Source organism: Stenella coeruleoalba (genome assembly GCF_951394435.1).
Source record: "Stenella coeruleoalba genome assembly, chromosome: 12".
In the NCBI taxonomy this organism is placed as follows: Eukaryota; Metazoa; Chordata; class Mammalia; order Artiodactyla; family Delphinidae; genus Stenella; species Stenella coeruleoalba.
Window position 1 is genome coordinate 59339988 of NC_137158.1, and position 22132 is coordinate 59362119.

At 40.5% G+C, this 22132-nt stretch overlaps 1 protein-coding gene across 1 annotated transcript in view; it reads left to right on the top strand.

Annotated features, from left to right (window-relative positions):
• Window positions 1-22132, top strand: part of LOC307195531 (A-kinase anchor protein 7-like) — a 143234-nt gene that overhangs the window by 52840 nt on the left and 68262 nt on the right. The window contains exon 6 of the mRNA XM_079939667.1: window positions 9921-10033. Within this exon, the coding sequence (XP_079795793.1) occupies window positions 9921-10033 (113 nt within the window). The remainder of the gene's footprint in view (window positions 1-9920; window positions 10034-22132) is intronic.

Genomic DNA, 22132 nt, shown 5'->3' on the forward strand with positions numbered 1-22132 from the left:
ACCCTCTACCTCTCCTTTCTGCTGTTGTCTGAATATTTCCTCTTGGGCATTGAGGGCTTTGTTCGCTCTCTTGCTGCAGCACTGTGAGCACAGCCATCCAACCATCCTGGCTCACAGTGAGCTGTGGGGTCAGTCAGAGCTGATTGCCGGCCTGCTCCCTGACCCACAACACAGCCTGTGACCAGCTGAGTGACTTTAAGCAATCTATCTAATTCCTTACTTAATTTCCTTATTTGTAAAACAAACATAATAGAAACTATTCTCAAAACAAAATGAGATAATATACATGAAGTGCTTTGATATAGTGTTTGGCACATGTACAGTGTTAAATAGATGATAGCTATTATCATTAATAATAATAATAATAATAATAATAATTACCCCCCTGACTACTACCATTACAACTGTTCCTTTTCTTGAAATCCCTTGACTTCTTTGACAGTAGCCTCCTATACTCCGCTCCAGCAGTTTGTAAGCATAGTGAAATCTTTGACTCTTCATCTGCCAGAATGACTCTGAGTATAGCTGGGTATAGCTGTCTATCACAACTTTCCAGACTCCTTGCTATGGCCCACGGTATCCTTGTGCTCTGGTCTCCTGCTGAGGTCTCCTGTCTTACCCTGCTTCTCTCTTCTCCCTCAGTATGCTCCAGTTACACTGCTTCTTTTCAGGTATGGGAAGGAATTGAATAAATACAAAAAATAAAAAGTTAAAAATAGATAAAATTGTATTACTTAGGATTATAAAAGTATTATCTCTTTATTATTCATTTTGATGTTCTTTTATACAGCCAAGTCTTCTTGTGTTTAAAATATACATTAAGAAATTGTTCTTCAGACAATTTGCTTCTTTAAATATGAGGTGAATTATATTATTTAGGGAGCATTCGTAGATGACTTTTGAAGGATATCTGATGTATTTGCTATGTGCTTTTCTATTTAGCGCTTGAAAGAATGTCTTTGGTACTAGGAGGAATTGAACAATTTATTAAAATATTCATAAGTTTCTCTTCCAGAACATGAGTTAACATAGATGAAAAATGACATGTGGTTTTTACACTAGCAAGAATTTTTCTGATCTCAAGAATATTTCTATAACCATTACCCAGTATTCTGGCTAAGCAATAGATTATACTTATAGATTATATTCGGAATATAGAGTCAGTCCTAAGAAATAACTTTCCCAAATGAAGGTGACATTTGTTCCCCATATTTCTATGTAGCTAGAGAATATACTCTGCTGGAAAAACACAGTAATAAAAATGAAATGTGCTTTGTGACAAATTATTTAAACCGGTATTGTGGATAGATATCCATCATCAAAGAGTTCAGGCCCAGTGAATAATGAGAACTCTTGGATCAAAATTTGATGTAACTGAAGCCAGTAAATCAGAAACTGTTGTTTCTTTAGAATCAATTTATAATAATATTGATATAGCAAATAAAATAATATGTAAAAACAAATGTAGATAGTAATGAACATTACAAATACCTACTATTTTGATTTCCGTTAACAAAGCTCCTTTCCTTATATCTCTTGTATTTTCTGATAATTCTAAACTTTGTCTTTCTCCTTCTTGGGCTAAAATCTGTCCCATGAGACTATAAACTCCATAAAAGCAGGGACTGTTTGCTGTCTTCAGGACATATTGTACCTGGCACATAGGAGAACTGCTCAGTAAATAACTTAACAAATGAATTTTACCTTTGACACTTTCTAGCCATTTCTATTTTGAGAGTTGGTGCGAACACGTTGCTAAGTTGCCATCCGAAGCTCTTCTATGTGATAGTTCTTCAAATACTTGAACACTTAGAAGATAAGCCCTAATCTCTTTAGTCAAATTTTAGGGATTTAGTAAGTTAGTCCATTATGGTATATGTTAAACCATCAGACGTTGCCAATATTTGACTGTTTTTGAGCAATAAAAATGACAGTTTTATAATATTCAGCTTAATGTTTTGATATTAGATGTGTTTAAAACAGTTGAGAATATGCCGAAATAAAGAAGTTCAAAGCTGGGTTATGATAGGGTAGTTGAGAAAAGATAGTGAACTAAAAGGTGATAAGTTAATTGTAACAGTACAAGCAGACTTCATTTTATAGCTTTTTGCTTTATTGTGTTTGACAGATAACTGCTTTTTTTTTTTTTTTTTTTAACAAATTGAAGGTAACCCTATATAGAGCAAGTCTATCAGTGACATTTTTCTAACAACATTTGCTCACTTAGTGTCTCTATGTCACATTTTGGTAATTCTTGCAATATTTCAAACTTTTCTGTGATTATTATGTTTGTTATGGTGATCTGTGGTCAGTGATCTTCGGGGTGCCATGAACCGTGCACATATAAGACGGCCAACTTAATAAATGTGTGTCTTCCGACTGCTCCACTGACTGTCCGTTTCCCCATCTCTCGCCCACTCTTTGGGCCTCTCTATTCCTTGAGACACAATAATACCGAAATTAGGCCAGTTAGTAACCCTCCAATGGCCTCTAAGTGTTCAAGTGAAAGGAAGAGTTCATCAATGCGGCAAACTTCACTGGTGTCTTATTTTAAGGAACTGCCGCAGCCTTCCCAGCCCTCGGCAGCCACCACCCTGATCAGTCAGCCGCCGTTGACATTGAGGCAAGACCCTCCACCGGCCAAAAAAAATTAGTATTCACTGAAGGCTCAGATGATGGTTAGAATTTTTTAGCAATAAAGTGCATTGTTTTTTAGGTGTAATGCTATTATTGCACATTGAGTAGACTACAGTACAGTGTAAATATGACTTTTTTATGTCCCCCCAAATTTGTGTGACTTGCTTTATTGTGATATCCTGCTTTATTGTGGTGGTCTGGAGCTGAACCCTCCGAATCTCTGAGGCATGACCGGAATTGGCACGAGTACAGTCTTCTTTAAACACGCATATGCTGGATTGTTGTCCTTTCGTTTAGGTTGCCTAGTATCTAAACTCTTCCGCACTATCTCTCATGTCAGGTATGTACTTTCACAGACTTTTCTTTTTGGTGTTACGTGATCTTGCTTTGGCCCAGACTTTGAGTCAGAAGCTAGCAACCTGAGCAAAAAAGGACTGTGCAGAATCCATTGTGGGGATAGGTTGTGTCATCAGTGTCTAAAGCAGGTGACAGTTCTTGCCCTTTGTGTGTGTGTGCATGGCTTCAGTAGTGCCGGCTGGGAGAGGTGGTGGCATCCCCAGACCTGTTATCCACTGTTGGATCCAATGTTGGGCGTCTTGGCTTCCTAGCCTTCCAGGCTGCAACTCTAGTCCTCTCAGTGTTATTATATAAATTCCTTTCCTGCTTAACTCAACCAAAGTGGTCATCTGTTGCTTACAACTAAGAACTAGTGTTTTTTTGGTATTTTAATGGTCTATTGCTTAACCTTTTTTATTACCATAGAAGAGAGAGGAAAAATCATGGTGGCAGCGGCTCACAGTGAATGGTTTTAGGACGTGCCCCAAATTTACAAACCGATCGAAACATCACATTTAGCACATACTAGCATTTGGTAGATATTACAGAAGTAAAATAACAAAGGGAGATTTTTGAAAATGTGGTGGGATAATATTATGAGATACCAAGTTTTTATCTGTGTGTTTCTTGTATTCCTTCTTTAATGCCTAGCCCCCCATCCAAGCAGTGGCACCTCGTGCTCAGAAGAGAGACAATACAGCGGAAAAAATAGAGAAAGGCTTTGGGGTTTCAACAACAAAGGATAATGGTGTTTTTCCTGCCCTGATGCTAGGGAAGATTCCCTAGTTTGGGTGAAGGAGAGAGTCAGAGGCTAAGCTAGAGTGTGAATTCTTCTTTTTTTTTTTTTTTTTGGCGGTATGCAGGCCTTTCACTGATGTGGCCTCTCCCGTTGCGGAGCACAGGCTCCAGATGCGCAGGCTCAGCGGCCATGGCTTACGGGCCTAGCCGCTCCGCGGCATGTGGGATCTTCCCGGACCAGGGCACGAACCCGTGTCCCCTGCATCGGTAGGCGGAGTGTCAACCACTGCGCCACCAGGGAAGCCCTAGAGTGTGAATTCTTGCCCCTCCATCATCCCCTGAATGAAGCAACAGAAACACCCTAAGTCTGAGAGCACAAGTGACCTGTGCTCTGTTTCTGAGACGTGTCCGTAGAGGTAGCAAAGCCAGAGTGCCAGTGGAAGTGAAGAGAGGATGGTCTTGTGTGATGGATGGCTGTACAGTATTCTCACCAGTTCCACCTTTGCCCTAGGGAGCTCTGCTTTTTCTGTGTGCTCAAGAGTAGTGGAAGGGGGCTTCCCTGGTGGCGCAGTGGTTAAGAACCTGCCTGCTAATGCAGAGGACATGGGTCCAAGCCCTGGTCTGGGAAGATCCCACATGCTGCAGAGCAACTAAACCTGTGTGCCACAACTACTGAGCCTGCGCGCTAGAGCCCGTGAGCCACAACTACTGAGCCCGTGTGCCGCAACTACTGAAGCCTGCATGCCTAGAGCCTGTGCTCTGCAACAAGAGAAGCCACCGCAATGAGAAGCCCACACACCACAATGAAGAGTAGCCCCCGCTCGCCGCAACTAGAGAGAGCCCGCACGCAGCAAGGAAGACCAAACACAGCCAATAAATAATAAATTAAAAAAAAAAAAAAAGGAGTAGTGGAAGGGTGGTAAGGGGCCTCAGCTCCATTGAGTTTATGAGTTTGTGAGCAATAGAATGAAATCTTGTGTACCTGCGAGGGCACAGAAATTACAGAGAGTCATTGTATAGGGGAACAAGGGAGGATACAACTTCAAAAGCCAAGTCTGGTACATGTCTCAGGAGATGCCAGATGGTGACCCAAGACCCCAGTGCCCCCCTTCCCCATCTTAAACACTGTGACACTCCATTTAGCTGTCTTTCCTTCAAGTAATACATTTCCAGGGAAAGAGAAGAACACTTTCAATCTCCTGAGACTCAATTGCTTTCACCAGGAAGACATGTATATTTCAGTTGAAATATAGATGAGTAAAGAAAGTTACTATCATACATAAATTTCCCTTGCCTAAAACCCTCAGAATTTCCCACCAACCTTAGAATACAATCCAAAGCTTTTGCAGTGCCTCGTAAGGGCCCCTGCCCACTTCTCTAAACCCCTTTCCTACCTCTTCCCCGATCCCCCGCTCATCCTGTTCCGGTTATCCTACCCTTTTTACTGCTTTTGGACCTACTAACCACTTTTCACCATGGAAGCTGTTCCTTCTGCCATGAGCACCCTCGCTCCAGATCCACACGTGATTCTCTTCTAGACCTCATCCAGGTGGCTTCTCAAATGTCTCATCTTCGGAACACGATTCCCAGACCACCTTCTCTGAAATAACAGCCCCTTTTCTTCCACATCACTTTGTGTGCCCCTACTGCTTTATTTTTCTTTGTGTCACTTGTTGATACCCCGCATTGTGTATTTATTTGTTTGTGGCACCCAGTATAGTTGGATGCTCCCTGAGGGCTGGGGATTTATTTTGTCCATTGTGTCCCCGGCACCCAGAACAGTACCTGGTGTATCTTTTACTTTTAAGGACACATTTCCTTGAAACATTAAGTAATCTTTCACTAGGCTCATGGTTTTAATTGTTAGAAAAATTAGGACATACTTAACATTGATGAGAATTAGCTGAACTTAAAAGGGACAGTTTCTCACTGAATATTTATTTATTTATTTTTATATCTTTATTGGAGTATAATTGCTTCACAGTGTTGTGTTAGTTTCTGTTGTACAACAAAGTGAATCAGCTATAAGTATACATTTATATATATATCCCCACATCGCCTCCCTCTTGAGCCTCCCTCCCACCCTCCCTATCCCACCCCTCTAGGTGGTCACAAACCACCGAGCTGATCTCCCTGTGCTATGCAGCAGCTTCCCACTAGCTATCTGTTTTACATTAGGTAATGTACATATATCCATGTCACTCTCTCACTTTGTCCCAGCTTACCGTTCCCCGTTTGTGTTCTCAAGTCCCTTCTCCACGTCTGCGTCTTTATTCCTGCCCTGCCACTAGGTTCATCAGTGCCGTTTTTTTAGATTCCATATATGTGCGTTAGCATACGGTATTTGTTTTTCTCTTTCTGACTTACTTCACTCTGTATGACAGACTCTAGGTCCATCCACCTCATTACAAATAACTCAGTTTCATTCCTTTTTATGGCTGAATAATATTCCATTGTATATATGTGCCACCTCTTCTTTATCTGTTCATCTTTTGATGGACATTTAGGTTGCTTCCATGTCCTGGCAATTGTAAATAGTGCTGCAATGGACATTGTGGTACATGTCTCTTTTTGAATTATGGTTTTCTCAGGGTATATCCCCAGTAGTGGGATTGCTGGGTCATATGGTAGTTCTATTTTTAGTTTATTAAGGAACCTCCATACCGTTCTCCATAGCGGCTGTATCAATTTACATTCCCACCAACAGTGCAGGAGGGTTCCCTTTTCTCCACACCCTCTCCAGCGTTTATTGTTTGTAGATTTTTTGATTATGGCCATTCTGACCGGTGTGAGGTGATACCTCATGGTGGTTTTGGTTTGTATTTCTCTAATGATTCGTCACTGAACATTTAGATTGAATGTGGGGACTTCCCTGGTGGACCAGCTGTTAGAACTCTGCGCTCCCAATGCAGGGGGCCTGGGTTCGATCCCACATGCTGCAACTAAAGATCCTGAATGCCACAACTAAGACCCAGCACAGCCAAATAAATAAATTTAAAAAATAGATTGAATATAGTCTTATTTGAGATTCAAAGATATATTCTGTGTCCTATATTTTACCAGTTTCTATTTTGGGGGTTTTTTTGGACATTATCGGTGGGATTATTGCTACTGAAGTGACCCTATATAAGTTTTTTGATCATTGCTTTTCAAACTTTCTTTTTGGTAAGGATTGGAATCCTTTAAAAAAATGAAATGGTACTCAGAAGCTCAGTGTGTAAAACAGGGGAACTTCTCGGACTGAAACCAATGTGTGTGGGCATGGTGGAAGGCGGCAGAATCGCCTGCCTTCCTCTTCCTCATTGAGTTGTTGAGGCAGCTTCTGTGCCCTTCCTTACTCCCAGGGTTCAAGCTGGGGTTTCAGCCAGCTTGAAGATGACAAGGGTAGAAGTTAGGGCACGTGGATCACAGTTCCTTCTTAACTGCTAACAAGGATTGTGACCTTGAACATCTTATGTTTCAGTTTTCTTATCTTTAAAATTGACTTATGTATTAGCCGTGATTTTAAGGGAAAAAGACCAAATGAAAAGTTGTTTACCAATGGTCTTTGAAAGGGATGGATTTTTCACATGTGTGGCAAAGGACTCTCTCCTATTTGTGCATTCTGCTATGATGCTTGTGCACTCGTAGCAGTGTTATATTGCTAACGTATTGTCAGTTTGTTATTGTGCTTCTTACTTTTAAACCTTTTATTCAAAAGTAATACATGCTCATTGTAATCATTCAAACAATATAAATATGTATAAAGAAAACATTACTGTTCTCTTCTGCCTCTATTCAATCTCAACCTCCATTCTAAGGTATTCTATACTATTTTTCTATGCTAATAAACATAAATATTTAGCATTTATTTTCTTTCTTTCTCTCTCTTTTAAACCATGAAATTATGTTATGGATATAGTAACCATGCAACTTGCCTGTTTTTGCTTAATAGATATCATGGATGTCTTTTCAGGTCAATATATGTAGCTCTAATTCATTCTTTTCATTATGATAGTTCTTAGTGTGGCCCTATGGCAATTTAACAACCATTTCTTTATTGATGAAGGTTATTTCCAGTTTGTGATAATTCAAACAATGCTAAGTATCTTCTATATAGAATCTTATGTATTGATACTTTTATTTATTTTTGTGTATTTTCTTAATATTGGAATTACTGGTTCAAAGTGCTTGTGTAGCTTAAATTTCAATAGTTAACTGCCCACATTATTTTCCATTGTGGTTGTGGTATAGCTCTCATTCCCTAACAGCCATTAGTTCTTCAAGTATCTTCTCTTATCTCTTTCTCTCTTGCCTCTTTTTCAGGGACTCCACTTATACATATATTTGGCAACCTAAGTTGCCTCACAGCTTACTGATGTTCTGTTCCTTTTTTTTTTTCTTTCTTATTTTTCTTCTCTGTTTTATTTTGGGTGGTTTTTATTGTTACGTCTTCAAGTTCACTAATTTTTTGTTCTGCAGTGTCTAATCTGTTCTTAATTCCATCCAGTTTATTTTTCTCAGACCTTGCAGTTTTAATCTCTATAAATTTAATTTGGGTCTTTTTTTTTTATAGTTTGCATGTCTGAACTTAACTTTCTGAACAGAGAGAATACAGTTATAATAACTACTTTGAAGCCCTTATCTGCTAATTCTAACATCTGTGTTAGTTCTGGGTCACTTTTGATGAATTAAGTTATCTTCTCATTGTGGGTCATATTTTCCTGTTTATATGCCTGGTCATTTTTTTTTTTTTTTTTTTTTTTTTTGCAGTACGTGGGCCTCTCACTGTTGTCCCCTCTCCCATTGCGGAGCACAGGCTCCGGACGCGCAGGCTCAGCGGCCATGGCTCACAGGCCCAGCCGCTCCGAGGCATGTGGGATCCTCCCGGACCGGGGCATGAACCCACGTCCCCTGCATCGACAGGCGGACTCTCAACCACTGAGCCACCAGGGAAGCCCCCTGGTCATTTCTGATTAGATATCAGGCATTATAAATTTTACCTTGTTGGGTGTTGGATAATTTGTTTTACTTTAATTTTTCTTGGACTTGGTTCTGGGACATAATTAAATTACTTGGAAATAGGATTTTCCTTTGGCGTCTTGCTTCTAAGATTTGTTAGGTGGGACTAGAGCAGTACCAGGCCAGAGCTAATTTTTCCTCTCCACTGAGGCAAGAGCCTTAGATTACTCTGCCCAGTGTCCCATGAATCTTGAGGTTTTCCAGTCTGGCTGATGGGAAAAGAATTCCTAACCCTGGGTGACAGCTGGGCGTGTTCTGTCTAATCCTTTGGAGTGTGTTTTCCAGCCTCTGGTAGTTTGCTCACACACATGCTGGTCAGTGGCTTAGCTGAATCCACTAGGGGGACGCTTTGCAGATCTCTGCAGTTTTCTCTCTGCAGGACTCATTTCTCTGGCACTCTGTCCCATGAGCTCCAGATGCCTTGGTCTTTTCTACTCTCTGCTCTTTTTTCTGAACCTAGTGTGATGACTGGGCTCCATCTGGGTTTCTCTTCCTTGAGCAGAGACCTAGACAACCAGGGACATAAGCTGGACAATTGTAGGGCTTACCTTGTCTGTTTCTCATCTCTGAGGGATCACCGACCTTCATTGCCTGGTGTACAGTGTCTTGCAAACCATTGTTTCGTATACTTTGTCCTTTTTTTGGGTTGTTTTAGATGGGAGGGTAAATCCGATTCCTGTTATTCTATCTTGGTTAGAAGCAGAAGTTTTAGATGATGAGGGTTTACAGATAAGCTAGTCCTTTTTTACACATATGGACACCACTGGGGTATTGTGTGAAATCTGCATCATACCAGCCAAGAGCTATTTTATTTATTAAATGTTTCCTTGTCAAATTGTGGCTTCTGTGTGCTTTACCGAAAGTTTGACATCCCTGCAGATTTAACTGTCATGATGTGTTTGTTACCATACATGTTGTGTTTTTTCCTCTCTTAAAAAAAGTCTCAAACCGGTTTATGATCTTCCTTATAAGATAATATGTTATCTTTTGAAATGCCATTTTTATGATTAAAGACTGCCATGTGTTATAGTAGCATTTTTTTTGAATTTTAATTTTATTGGAGAATAGTTGATTTACAATGTTGTGTTAGTTTCAGGTGTACAGCAAAGTGATTCACTTATACATGTACATATATCCACTTTTTTAGATTCTTGTCTCATATGGTTATCATATGGTAACATTTTTGTGCTTCTTTTTATTTTCTTCAGATGCTGCAAAAAGGACATTTCAAGAAAAAGGTATCTTGGCAGGAGAAAGCAGAACTTATAAGCCTCATTTGACCTTCATGAAATTGTCCAAAGCACCATGGCTCCGGAAGAAGGTCAGTGGACATTTTCCCTATAAGCCCTGTTTTGTTAGCCACACCAGTCCTGAGCATGAGGGGCATTTGTAGTGCTTTTCGGCACCCCTGCCACTATTGCTCCTGGAATTCCAAGTCAGTCTGGTTCCAATTCCCAAGGATGCTGAGTTGTCTCAAGAGCCTCCATGGAGGACATGGCAGCTGTCCCCTCCTTTGCCACCATGCCTATTAGCCTCACACTCTGACTATCACTTACCGTTGCTTCGTCTGTTGCCACATCTGCTTCATCCCTTGAAAAGCCTTGGGGGCGGTGCCAGAGTTGTATTTCGCTGCGTTCTTTGCTTCTGGTTGTTTGCAGCCTGCTGCGCTCAGAGCTTTCTCCACTGGCCTGCATACACTGGGGCTGCTTCCTGAGGCTGGGTTCTTCAAGGTGGGACAAGCTCCGCCCCGCCCCCCTTTTACATAGCTCTTTCAAGGTTTCCAAAAAGCCACCTTGCTCTTTCAGCAGTTGTCTCCACTGAGGGTGTGGAACAAGTGTTCCAGGAACTGGGTAAGAGGGTAACAGAAGGGCTCCCCACTCCCCAGCTCAGTACTTAAAAGTACTTCTCCCTGAGAATGGTCAGCAGTGCCACAGCCAGGGGACATGTCTTTTGACTTCCCCTATCTCAGGGTGACTTTCTGCCTTCCTAGGCCACTGCCTCCTCTCTCAGAGGTTGGAGTGACTTTGGACTTTTCTCTGGAGTCACAAGCAGTTCGCTTGGAATCCTAAGGGCACCCTTCCTTTTTTTTTTCCCATTTCAGCCTAGGGAGGTTCTCATGCAAATTAAGACATCTGCTGACCTGCTCTGATGTACCAGAGTTTTGGAGATGGGCATGCAGATTAGTATTCGTTCCTGCTCTCCATGACTCTTTGCTGCAGTTAAGACTGATTTGCAGCTCTATAAATGAAGGTCATGTTTATTAGTAAGTAGATCTTTTTTCTGAATTCAACAGTTTGTATTTAATGTCTCTGTGCTCAGAAAGTCTTTTTGGTCTGTAAAAACATGTGTTTGGGTGGTTGACCATCCTGTGGTTATGAGTTTTCTACAGACTACTGTAAAAAATCCCCCACCCCAATATCTTGCATGTTTTTTTTAATAGCTATGCCCAAATTAAATAGTAACTATATTCCAGAATATTTAGGTAAAATCATTTGTATAAATCATAGATTTGGGAATTAGGAATGATAACAACTGACAAAACCTGTAGACTGACAGTTTCCTTTTTTTTTTTCCAGTTTACTTTTTTTACTCATTATCTTTCTTGTTTTGCTTTCAAATGGATTGTCCTCTTCCCAGTGGTATCAAACTTAATCACAGAATGACAAATCAGTGGTGAAGGTAATACCCACATTTCAAAATGTTTCTGTCTTTATAATATTAACTTTGAAATGAGAGCACCCAAGGACGTTTATCAAAGGGATGTTTCAATTAACTCTAGAATTTGTATTTCAACGTTTCAGACTGCGTGCATTTTAAATGATTTCTTGGTAGTTGATTTCACAGAATCTGCTCCTTTACATTGTAGAAAAGGGATCTGAGACTTAGAAGTTAAGTGACTGAAATGAGATCACAGCGTCCTCAGTTGCAGAGCCCCGTCCAGAATCCCTCTTACCTCATTCTCAGTCTCATCTTCTTCCCTCCCACTTGCCAAGTCCTGTCCATCCAGTTTCATTTCTCTATGTGGGGAGCTCCTTGGTCCGAATCCTACTAATTCAACAACTATTTATCAAGTGCCTACTGCGTGTCAGACACTGGGTGCTGGGCATAGAGTGATGATCAAAATAGAAACAGTCCCTGCTTGAAGACTGTATAAAATCTAAATCAGGTTGTGTTTTGTTTTGATTAGAATGTTAATCTTTGGAAAATAAACTAAGATCTTACTGTCTTTCAGAAAGCCAAATAAGAATATTTGCCTTTAATTTGTGGAATCTGTCTGTTCCTATTTACTATTATGATGGTTAGTGTTTCTGAATGCTTAAGAAAATATGTCTTAAACTTTGGGATTCATGAGTCTCCTGGTGTACTTGTTGAAGCTGCAGATTTCCATTCTCTAAGTTCAGATCTGGAATTGGACCTAACACCTTGGCTTTCATTCAGTAAGTGTGACAGGGCTTTTGATCCAGATGGTCTGAAGAGTAGTATACTTTGAGATGTACGGGCTTAAAATAGCCAGTATTTTCTCTTTTTTTGTTTTTCATCTTTTTTGGAGTATAATTGCTTTACAATGTTGTGTTAGTTTCTGCTGTACAACAAAGTGAATCAGCTATATGTATACATACATCTCTATATCCCCTCCGTCTTTAGCCTCCCTCCCACCCGCCCTATCCCACCCCTCTAGGTCGTCACAAAGCATCGAGCTGATCTCCCTGTGCTATGCAGAGCTAGTATTTTCTTTATGCAGCAAATCAGTGGGTCCACTGCAGAAGTTAAAACCAATATGAAAAGGTGGCATACACATCGGTAGATTTTTATTATGCTTTGTGGTTTGGAATGTAGATTATTTTAAAATATGTGACTCTTCGTTTCTTAACTTGGTTTTTACATTTCCAGCTGTCTGTTTTCCTCTCTCAGCACTAATTCTCTTCTAGGTTTTCATTCTGGGTCCACTCATTTACAAGGGTGAGACAGACCATTGGTAAAGTCAGTAGTGGAATGTATTACCAGCATTCAGTTTACTTAAGATTGATAATGAAATAAAAGAGGGAGGAGAGAGAGAGAGAAGGGTGTGGAATACTTTTTTTCACTCATATTAGGAAGTTTGTCTCATTTCAGGTACTTGTTATTTTAAAAGTTATTTTAATTACAGAAGTGCTAGATGAATATATGCTCACTGTAAAAAATCCAAATATTGATACATACAAACCTACAGATTGAAAGATACATTTTTTTCCCTCATCACCAATCTCCCACTCCCTTCCTCCCAATATAATTTCTCTCTCTTAGGTACCGCTACTAGTATATCCTCCTGACCTTTTCCTGTACACTACCAACATACATAGAAACTCTCCTTCAAATTTCTCGGTATGGAACTTCCTCTGCTACAGCATGGTATTCTGGTTCCCAAGCTAGAGAACTAAGTTCTCTAACTGAGATTCTGGGAAACGTAAGACTTTTTTGGATAATTATATATTTTTCTAACACCAGGAGGCATTTAGTCAATGTGTTAATTTTACATCTTCTTAGTTTCATAGAATTCTAGTGGAATATATCACCTAAGAGAGTATTAAAAGTAGTTTATTTATTTTTTTGGCTGTGCCATGTGGCTTACGGGATCTTAGTTCCTTGACCAGGGATTCAACCCACGCCCTCAGCTGTGAAAGCATGGAGTCCTAACCACTGGACCACCAGGGAATTCCCTTGAAAGTAGTGTTGTGTATCGTAAAGCTGTTTTGATTATCACTGTGTTTTCAGAGTTGTAGTTTTTTAAATCAAATGAATGAAGCCTCAGAAAATCTTATTAAATTGCTTTGTCTCTGAAAGAGTAGCTAAAATTTATTTATTTGTGTAATTTCTTTAGAGCATATTTGTTTCACATGGTTAGACTACTACTTGTTTAGGTCAGTGCTTTTTTTACAGTACATTCTTTTGGATTTATTTTTCACATTGAGTGACGTATTTCTGTGATTTGAACATTGCAGAAACTGGTTGGTTAGAAGTGTGTGCTAACACTTGGTGGCAGAAGACGACCAGTCTCAAATCAAACATGCATCTTAATGCAGATCCAGATTCCTCAAGAAATAAATGCAGTCTTTTCATGGATAGATCAGTTGTTTTTAAGCATGAATTCTTTTCTGGGTTTCTTAGATATCTTTCCTGAGTTATGACTCTTTCAAATGACTAATGTAGCACTTAAAATCAAAGCTGTAGGTTATTAATCGGCACTTCCTTATAGAAGCTTTCACAGAGTCAGTGAGAGAACTTTAGAATGAAAGAAATGATCTTTGAAATTGTTCGCTCCCCTTGTCACTTAGACTAGTTTGTTTTGAGTGCAGAATTCGATATGCACATAGCAAGGGCAGGGGGGTGGTTATTGGACCAAATGATGATGAGGTTAGGAGAATTAGGGGTGAAGATACATGGCAGGCATCAGTGGGAGTGGAAATGGGTAGTGGAAAAGAAGAGTGTGTGCTTGAAAATTCTGTTCTGACGGTACAACTAAAAGGAAAACCCAGTCCCTGAGTTATTTGGTGATTGGATATACAGGACCAAGACTGTATTTAAAAATTGGCCAAATTCCAACTTTCTTCTACGTCCTTCCCCAGCTAGGACTCTTTGCTGTCATCTTTCCTTACATACAACCAATTATTATTTATTCGTTTATCTATCAGGTCGCACGTTTTCTCGGGATTTTGATAACTGGCCTGGTGTAATTTGGCTGCCATGCCTGTTCCTGGGTCTGCATGATAATGGGCCTTTATAAACCATCTGAAAACTCAGGAGTACTGACTATTCCTTCTCAAAGGAGTCTCTGTAATACATTGGAAGGAGCTTGAGTTTTCTTGTTTTATCTCTGTTGGTTAGCCCTGGACAAAATCTCATTACCTTTCTTGACTTCTGTACTCATAGTGAAAGGAGGAGCTTGGTCTTAATGACTTGACTCCTGGGCTCTTCTGACATGTCTTATGAGGTAAGCATTATGACCAAATAGGCTAATTTGGCTTGACGTGGAGAATTTTTTTTTTTTTTTTTTCCGGTACGTGGGCCTCTCACTGCTGTGGCCTCTCCCGCCACGGAGCACAGGCTCCGGACGGCAGGCCCAGCGGTGGCTCACGGGCCTAGCCACTCCACGGCATGCGGGATCCTCCCGGACTGGGGCACGAACCCGTGTCCCCGAGAATTTTTTTTAGATTGTAGATTAGCGTTCTTGTATGCATGGAAGGAAAATGACAAACAGGGGAAAGGTCTTTAAGTAGTGGTAGGAGTATGGTGGCAATCTTGCTACCTCTCCTCCTGGAAAACCTACAGTACAGTAAAGACAATTGGGAACATATCAGACTACATTTTTAGTGAAACGGGGAGATAGAGAAATCTATAAATGCCACATCACGTGCAGGTGTGGCCAGCAAGCAGCTGGGACCAGCAGGACTTGCGCGAGAAGCTGCTTCCGGGTGGGGAAGGCTGTGCAGGGAGGAGCAGGCCTGTTGCTGAGAGAGCTCAGAAATCACCCACAGATTTTCACTCCCAGTGGGTGAGCGCTCCACTGTAAGGAGGCACGGAAAACGTCAAAAGGGGACCAGAGGGGTTGAGTCTTGGCAGGTACCACCTTCAGAAAGGGAGGGGAGTGTCTTCAGGGCCGGTATTAGAGAGGTTGAGCAGGTCACTTTCACAGGGACCCTTATTGTGAAGAATAGCCCATCGCTGCAGCAGAAGAGGCCCTGCCAGACTGCACTGCCACTGTCTTCTCTCCTTCCCTGAAAGAAGGCACTCTAGGTGCCCTTCGTATCAGCGAACCTTTATTATTCCAGACAAAAGCTGGCCTTAGAAATACGCTTGGTACAAGATAAAGCAGATTGTTTCAGTAACCTATTCCCGAATCTCCCAATGCCAAATGACTTAATCACAATTTTTAGCTGTTTTTGAGTCTCTTTTCATACTATCAGGTGCACTTAGATTTAAGGCCATAGTATGGAATTCCCTTTGGATTTTTCTTAGTTAAAAATCACACATTTTGTTTTAATGTGTTTTTTTTTAAACTAAAAATTCAGTGAAATCTGCTGTGAGATGGAATTGTAATTTCTTCCGAGATTCTAGGTGCTGTTAGTCAACTGTATCATCTGTTGTGTGTCCGAGCACTATCTATAGCAACTGACTTGTTTTTTTTGTTTTTTTGTTTTTTTTTTTTGCGGTACACGGGCCTCTCACTGTTGTGGCCTCTCCCGTTGCGGAGCACAGGCTCCGGACGCGCAGGCTCAGCAGCCATGGCTCACGGGCCCAGCTGCTCCGCGGCATGTGGGATCTTCCCGGACCGGGGCACGAACCCGCGTCACCTGCATTGGCAGGCGGACTCTCAACCACTGCGGCACCAGGGAAGCCCTTCAGTTTTGTTTTGAATGCATTTTTCAACTTCATGCTGTTCTGTTGTCTGTTTCCATATATTGAAAAAAACTAAATAAGTATGCTTATAATTGTTTAAAAATTGGAATGATATCTACAAAGGTAGACTAAATGTTCATTTGTAACCTTTCAGTAATTTATACGTCTTTGAATAGTGAAAAATATAGAAAATAATAAGCAGAAAGTGAAATTAGTTTTAAGGAAGAATTCTGGGAATTGATTAATGTCAGAATACCAAAATGGCTCCCGATTGACCCTTATTCTGTTAGAGATTTTGAAAAATTTGAAAACCCTAGAAGAAATGACACAGTCAACCTAATAGTAAGTCTGTGCAAAGTGGAATGGAGACTTGAAGTAAGTATCTTCATTGACATTTCCTGAAAATGTTCTCTCAGAACATTTCTCAGGATTTTATGTGAGGTAACGATTCTGTGATCAAATGTGTGCTAGCAGTGATGGGTTAAATAAAGTTAATCTGGGTCTTTATTTCAGGACTTCTTAGGATCTCTGAAATGTGAATGTTTAGTGTGAATCTTAAGAGCTTACAGCAACAAAGGTTTAGTTTTTGCCTCTGGACATGGCTCATCTGTGGCTCTGGTCTTTGTTGTCTTTATTCAGGGTTTCGGCCAAGCAGCTTCCGTTTAGGACTTTGCTGGTCTTTGGCAGAAGGAAAAGAGTTGGTGATTCACAAACTGAAAGCTTCTGCTAAGTGACACACGTCATTCCTGTTTACATCTTATTGGCCAAAGCAGGTCATGTGGTCCCTTCTGAGTTCAGCAGAGCAGGAGGTGTAACCCGTGTGCAGAAAAGGACCCACCAGAAGGGCAGTGAATATTTTGAACAGTTATACATTCTACTTCAGCATCGTTTTCCAGATGTAGTTGATCAGCGTGGCCTTTTCTCATCCATCGTGTTGTAGCACTGGTGTTCGGCAGCACATGGTTTAGGAAATGCTGATCGTGATAACTCAGGCTTAAATTTTTTTGCTTCAAGCATACAGATTCTGTGGACATTTTTCCTTATTTCTAGCACTTGTATCCACAGGCAAAATTCTGATTTAAGTGTAATTTAAGAAACAGTTTTAGAGCTTGCATTAAAAGATGCAATGATGAAGTATTCAGGGTAATTAGAATTGCATGGGTTTGCCTTAACTGTATTCAAATATAAATGTTCTCTCTGTCTCAACCATTACCATTAGTGATGGCAACATTTTTTTCTCAAGTCATTTTTAGACATTTTGAGATCTCTCTAGATTTCATTTTTCTAGTCAAGGACAGAATGGAGCATAATGATCTTGTACGAAACTGGCAAGCCCCGTAGTGGGTTGATTATGGATAAAGGCAAAAGGGAACATATGATCAAGAAAATGTAAACTTTATTCCAAAATGGTGTTGCTGTAAAATCAGCTTGTTTAATAGGTAACAGCTAATTTCCAACCCACGTGAATAGTCACATAGAAGCAAACCAGCTAAAATTATTTGAATGGCAATGAGATTTTCTCTACCACTGCAAAGAGTGCCCAAGCTCACTGGCCAGTCACCTCTTGTTAACTATAATTAACTGCAAAATAAAAGAAGGTAAAGCTGTATTTTTCTTGCGAGCCCCATTTAGATTTGAGGGGAAGGTAAGGTTGCAATCCAAAACTATAACTAGTTTACATTGGAATTATATTTCCATTCCTAAGTATGAGCTGATTTATTTTGACCATTCATTCGAATCTTATTCTCCCGAGGAGAGGTACCTTAAAAATAGAATATACTAAATTGCTCAATTCTTCTAATTGATTATTCCTGTAAATTAAAGAAAAAAAATGTTATTGGTCTCTTTGCCAGGGCAAAACTTCACATTAACTGTAAAGACCTAACAAATCTAGCTCATATTGCCTGAGGGATTAGCCACCCTTGACTAGAGGAACTCCAGCTTGGTTCCTGCAGTAAGTGTTCTTTCTCTATAACCTACCTGATAGCAACATTTTTAATTGTTAGTAAACATTGTGACACCATTTTGGAGACCCATCTTTAAGGCCTTCTAAGTACAACTGTGTCTTTACACTGCCCTCAAGCTGATGGCCAGAGTGTGAAAGTACTTTTCTTCCTTCCTTGGGTACGGCCTTCCCCATAGCTGACTTTGACTACAACAATTTGTTACATAACATTATTTAGACCAGAACATTTCTTTCAGAGTGGTTTCACATTTGTCTTCAGCACTACTGTGGGATCTTTTTTTTTCTTTTCTAATTAATTGATTTATTTATTTTTGACCGAGTTGGGTGTTCACTGCTGCGTGCGGGCCCTCTCTAGTTGCGGCGAGCAGGGGGCTACACTCTTCATTGTGGTGTGCGGGCTTCTCATTGCAGTGGCCTCTCCCATTGCGGAGCACAGGCTCCAGGCGTGCGGGCCTCAGTAGATGTGGCACCTGGGCTCAGTAGTTGTGGCACATGGGCTCAGCAGTTGTGGCTCACGGGCTCAGCAGTTGTGGCACACAGGCTCCAGAGCGCAGGCTCAGTAGTTGTGGCGCACGGGCCTAGTCGCTCCGTGGCGTGCGGGATCTTCCCGGACCAGGGCTCGAACCCATGTCCCCTGCATTGGCAGGCGGATTCCCAACCACTGCGCCACCAGGGAAGCCCACTACTGTGGGATCTTAATCAGCCATTACCTGGGAGAATGTTCTGTGACTTCCTCTAGTGGCCCTGCACCTTTAGCAGTGTCCTCTTCCTATTCGTACCCATTCTGTTTTTCATGACTTGGTCCCTTTGGGTTCCATCTTGCTCCTCACCCTCCCTGGCCTATCCTGATAATCAGAGAACGGTAAACAGAGGACTTAGTGCTCTTGAACTTCCAGTGCAAATATTTCTAGAACTTAATTCAAAGGAATCAAGTGGGGACAGTAATCACCTGGGAATTAACTGAATGGATAGGGAAATCATGTCAAACATACCTCCCAACAGATTGTAACTTTCTATCACATGTATCCCTACTGGCATGTGCCTAAATTGTACAAAGTAGGGATGAGGTAGACGTGCAGGGGATGGTGTCAGGTTTGGCTGGTCTAGCTTTCCTGGGTGAGGAATGTACTGGGTAGAGCAGAAGAGCAAATGGAGTATGCCAGTGTATATGATCTTTGGCATACTATCATCCTAAGTTTCCTTCTTGTTAACTCTTCTATTTTTATTTTTATTTATTTTTTGCCTACTAAACCCGCTGCTTATTTTATTAGTCTGGAAGTGCTTCTGAAATTTTGAAGAGATTCTTAATTTTTAAAATCTCTAAAAATTACTGGCTGGTGTGTTTTTTTTTTTTTCTTACTATACTTTTTGGGAAACAGTATGTAATTGAATACTCATATATTATGCTATGAGTCCAGTAGAGAAACTATGAAATCCTTTTAATTTTGTATTTCAAGAGTACACCGAAGGGTGATTTCACAATTGAATGTTAGATTGTTTGAAATGTGGTCAAAAGAAAGATTCCTATTGAATATTATATATAAAATTATTTTACATAGCAATCTGTGTCACATTGAAAAAGAAAATCTATGAATACATTTCTTGCTCTACCTGGAGAGAAATATTCATTTTGAAATTGGTTTAAGGGCTACACGTGATTCCCAGGATACATGTTTAATGACTGTTCTATATCCAATTATTGTGGGGTTTTTTCCCCTAAATCTCCTTTTATCTAATATGATATCCAGGGAATGTTTCCAACCAAGTAAGTGAAAAGGCTTGTATTGGTGAGCACCTTGCTTGCTTGCCCCGTTTCCTACCCTGTAGCACACTCAGCGTGAACCTTGGTGTCATTATTTCTTTCCCATTCCTTAGCTTAGTTCTTGTTGGGTTGCCTTTCTGTTAGGAAGGAGCTTTGTCCTAAGTGGTGTGCAGGGAATATGCCCAGGCAATTGAAAGAGGATGAGTTAGGGGAAGTAAGATGTCCTCTGAGAATGAAGGGAGGGAGGAAGGAAGAATGTTGATGGGAGGGGAGTCAAGGAAATTGATTAATTCATAAGAAAGTGGGAAAAGAAGAAAGTAGTAGATGCATAGGAGCCGAATGAGCTACAAAAACGCTCTAGGTGTTTCTTGCTTAACATTAAGTGCTGTGCTTAGTGATGTCTATGGATGCATTTAAAATATTTTGTCAACGTACAGTCCCTGCTACACTGTCTAGGTACTCAGTTCTCATTTAGGTTGAATCTGCGGCTATAGTTTGGTCTGAAATTCTGTCTGTGGATAATCCAACCAGTTTACAGGAATGGTTCCATGCTTCTGACCTCTAGGCTATAAAAGCAGAACGGATTCAACCACAATATAAGTGTGTTGCGGTATATAGGCCAATGTCATAGGCCGAGTTAAAATTGTTCGTTAGGATTTTTCTATGAACTGATTTCTGAATGTGCTTTTGCAGAACGCTTCACTGTCCTCTTCCGTTGTTGAGATCCTGAGAGTTTTTTGCACCAGTGGCTTGCTGGCATTACTTAATGTGGAGAGAACTGTTGATTAGAAGGGAAAGCTGTTGCAAGGAAGGAGGGAAACAGATTAAGTTATGTGTGTAGCTCGTGTTTAGGGAGAGATTTGGGGAGGTGGGGGATATTTCATGTTTTATCGTTAGTTGATAGAAATAAATGGTTAAGTGGGTGAATTCGGGAGAACATGTCCTTGTTTGCTCCAAAAAGCAAAATATTAAGAAAACAGAGGTGGTGGGAGGAGCAGGCTGTAGTTTGTTTACACCTGAGTGACCACAGGCTGCGCCGAGCCAGGAACTCAGCTGGAGTTTGATCAAGGGGAGCTGAGGGTCCAGCTGAGATTGGGCTATCAAGGAAGCATCCTTGGGTGCCTGAGTTATGAGGCTCTTTGTTTCACTGGAATGAGAAAAGCCACACACAAATATCATAAACAGTTATATGTCCAAACAGCATCTGATTTCTTACGCTATACTTGGAGAAAGCTTGAGGAGGAATTGCGGTTTGCTAAGTAGACAAAGAATGAACTTATATGGGAACAGTCTGTGTTGTAAATAAAGGTATTGAGACATCCCTGTGCTTGTTGCACTGAGTCTGCAGCCTTGAGAACTTCCTGGTTGCCATCAACCTGTTCTTTCCCAGTTAACATGTCGTTAGTCAGTATAAATGAGCTACATGTTTGTGGACCAAATTCATGTTTCTTCCTCTGTTCTATTTGAGGCCAGCACCTCATGGAAGGGAACTCCAGGCCCAGGAAACAATACAGCATATTCTCTTGGTGCTTTTTGTGAAGTGGCTTCTGCTACCAGGAGTTGTCTTGACCTGCCCTCTGTGACAGCTTTCCTTGTCACTTGATAACCCCAAGAGGCATCCGGCTCTTCTCAGTGTTAGGACAGGGAGAAGGGGGTGTCAACAATAGATTAAAAATCTAGCTCTAGCAGCTTTGTTTCTACTTATTATTTGCTGAAAGGTGCAATATTGTAAATGTTCGATATGGCGCTAGGGTAAAAAGTTTCTACTTTTTCTTTCTCTGAAGCCTCCAGATTAAACAAAACAGTAGTGCTAAAAGCAAGTATATAAATAGAGGGATTAAGAGGATGACCTCTTTCAAAAGCCTTATGAGGCTTTTGAAAAGCCTCATAAAATGAGATGCATACATGCTCCAGCGTAAGGTAAAATGAAGAATTGAGAAATACTGGATACTCAAACAAAGAGTTGGTTTAAAAAACGCAGGTAATCTCTGCCAGTATTTTAGTTGATTATTTGCATATTTGCAGTATAAGAAGAGTTCTTTTTATAGGCTGGATTATTTGGGTAATTTTTACTATGTGGAAGTAGCATCTATGAATTCTTTCTCATCTCCCTTTATGAAATTCATTTACTATGGACATATAATTATCACTTTATTAATACTAATGCACATATTAAATGCAGGTATTTTAGATGCTCGAGATTCTCAAAGTAATTTTCACATTGGTTTTAGAAATATGATAGTATATATGATTATATCTTAAGAATGATTAATATTCTTAGAATTTTAGTATTTTAAATAGTGAAAGAGCTTGAATAT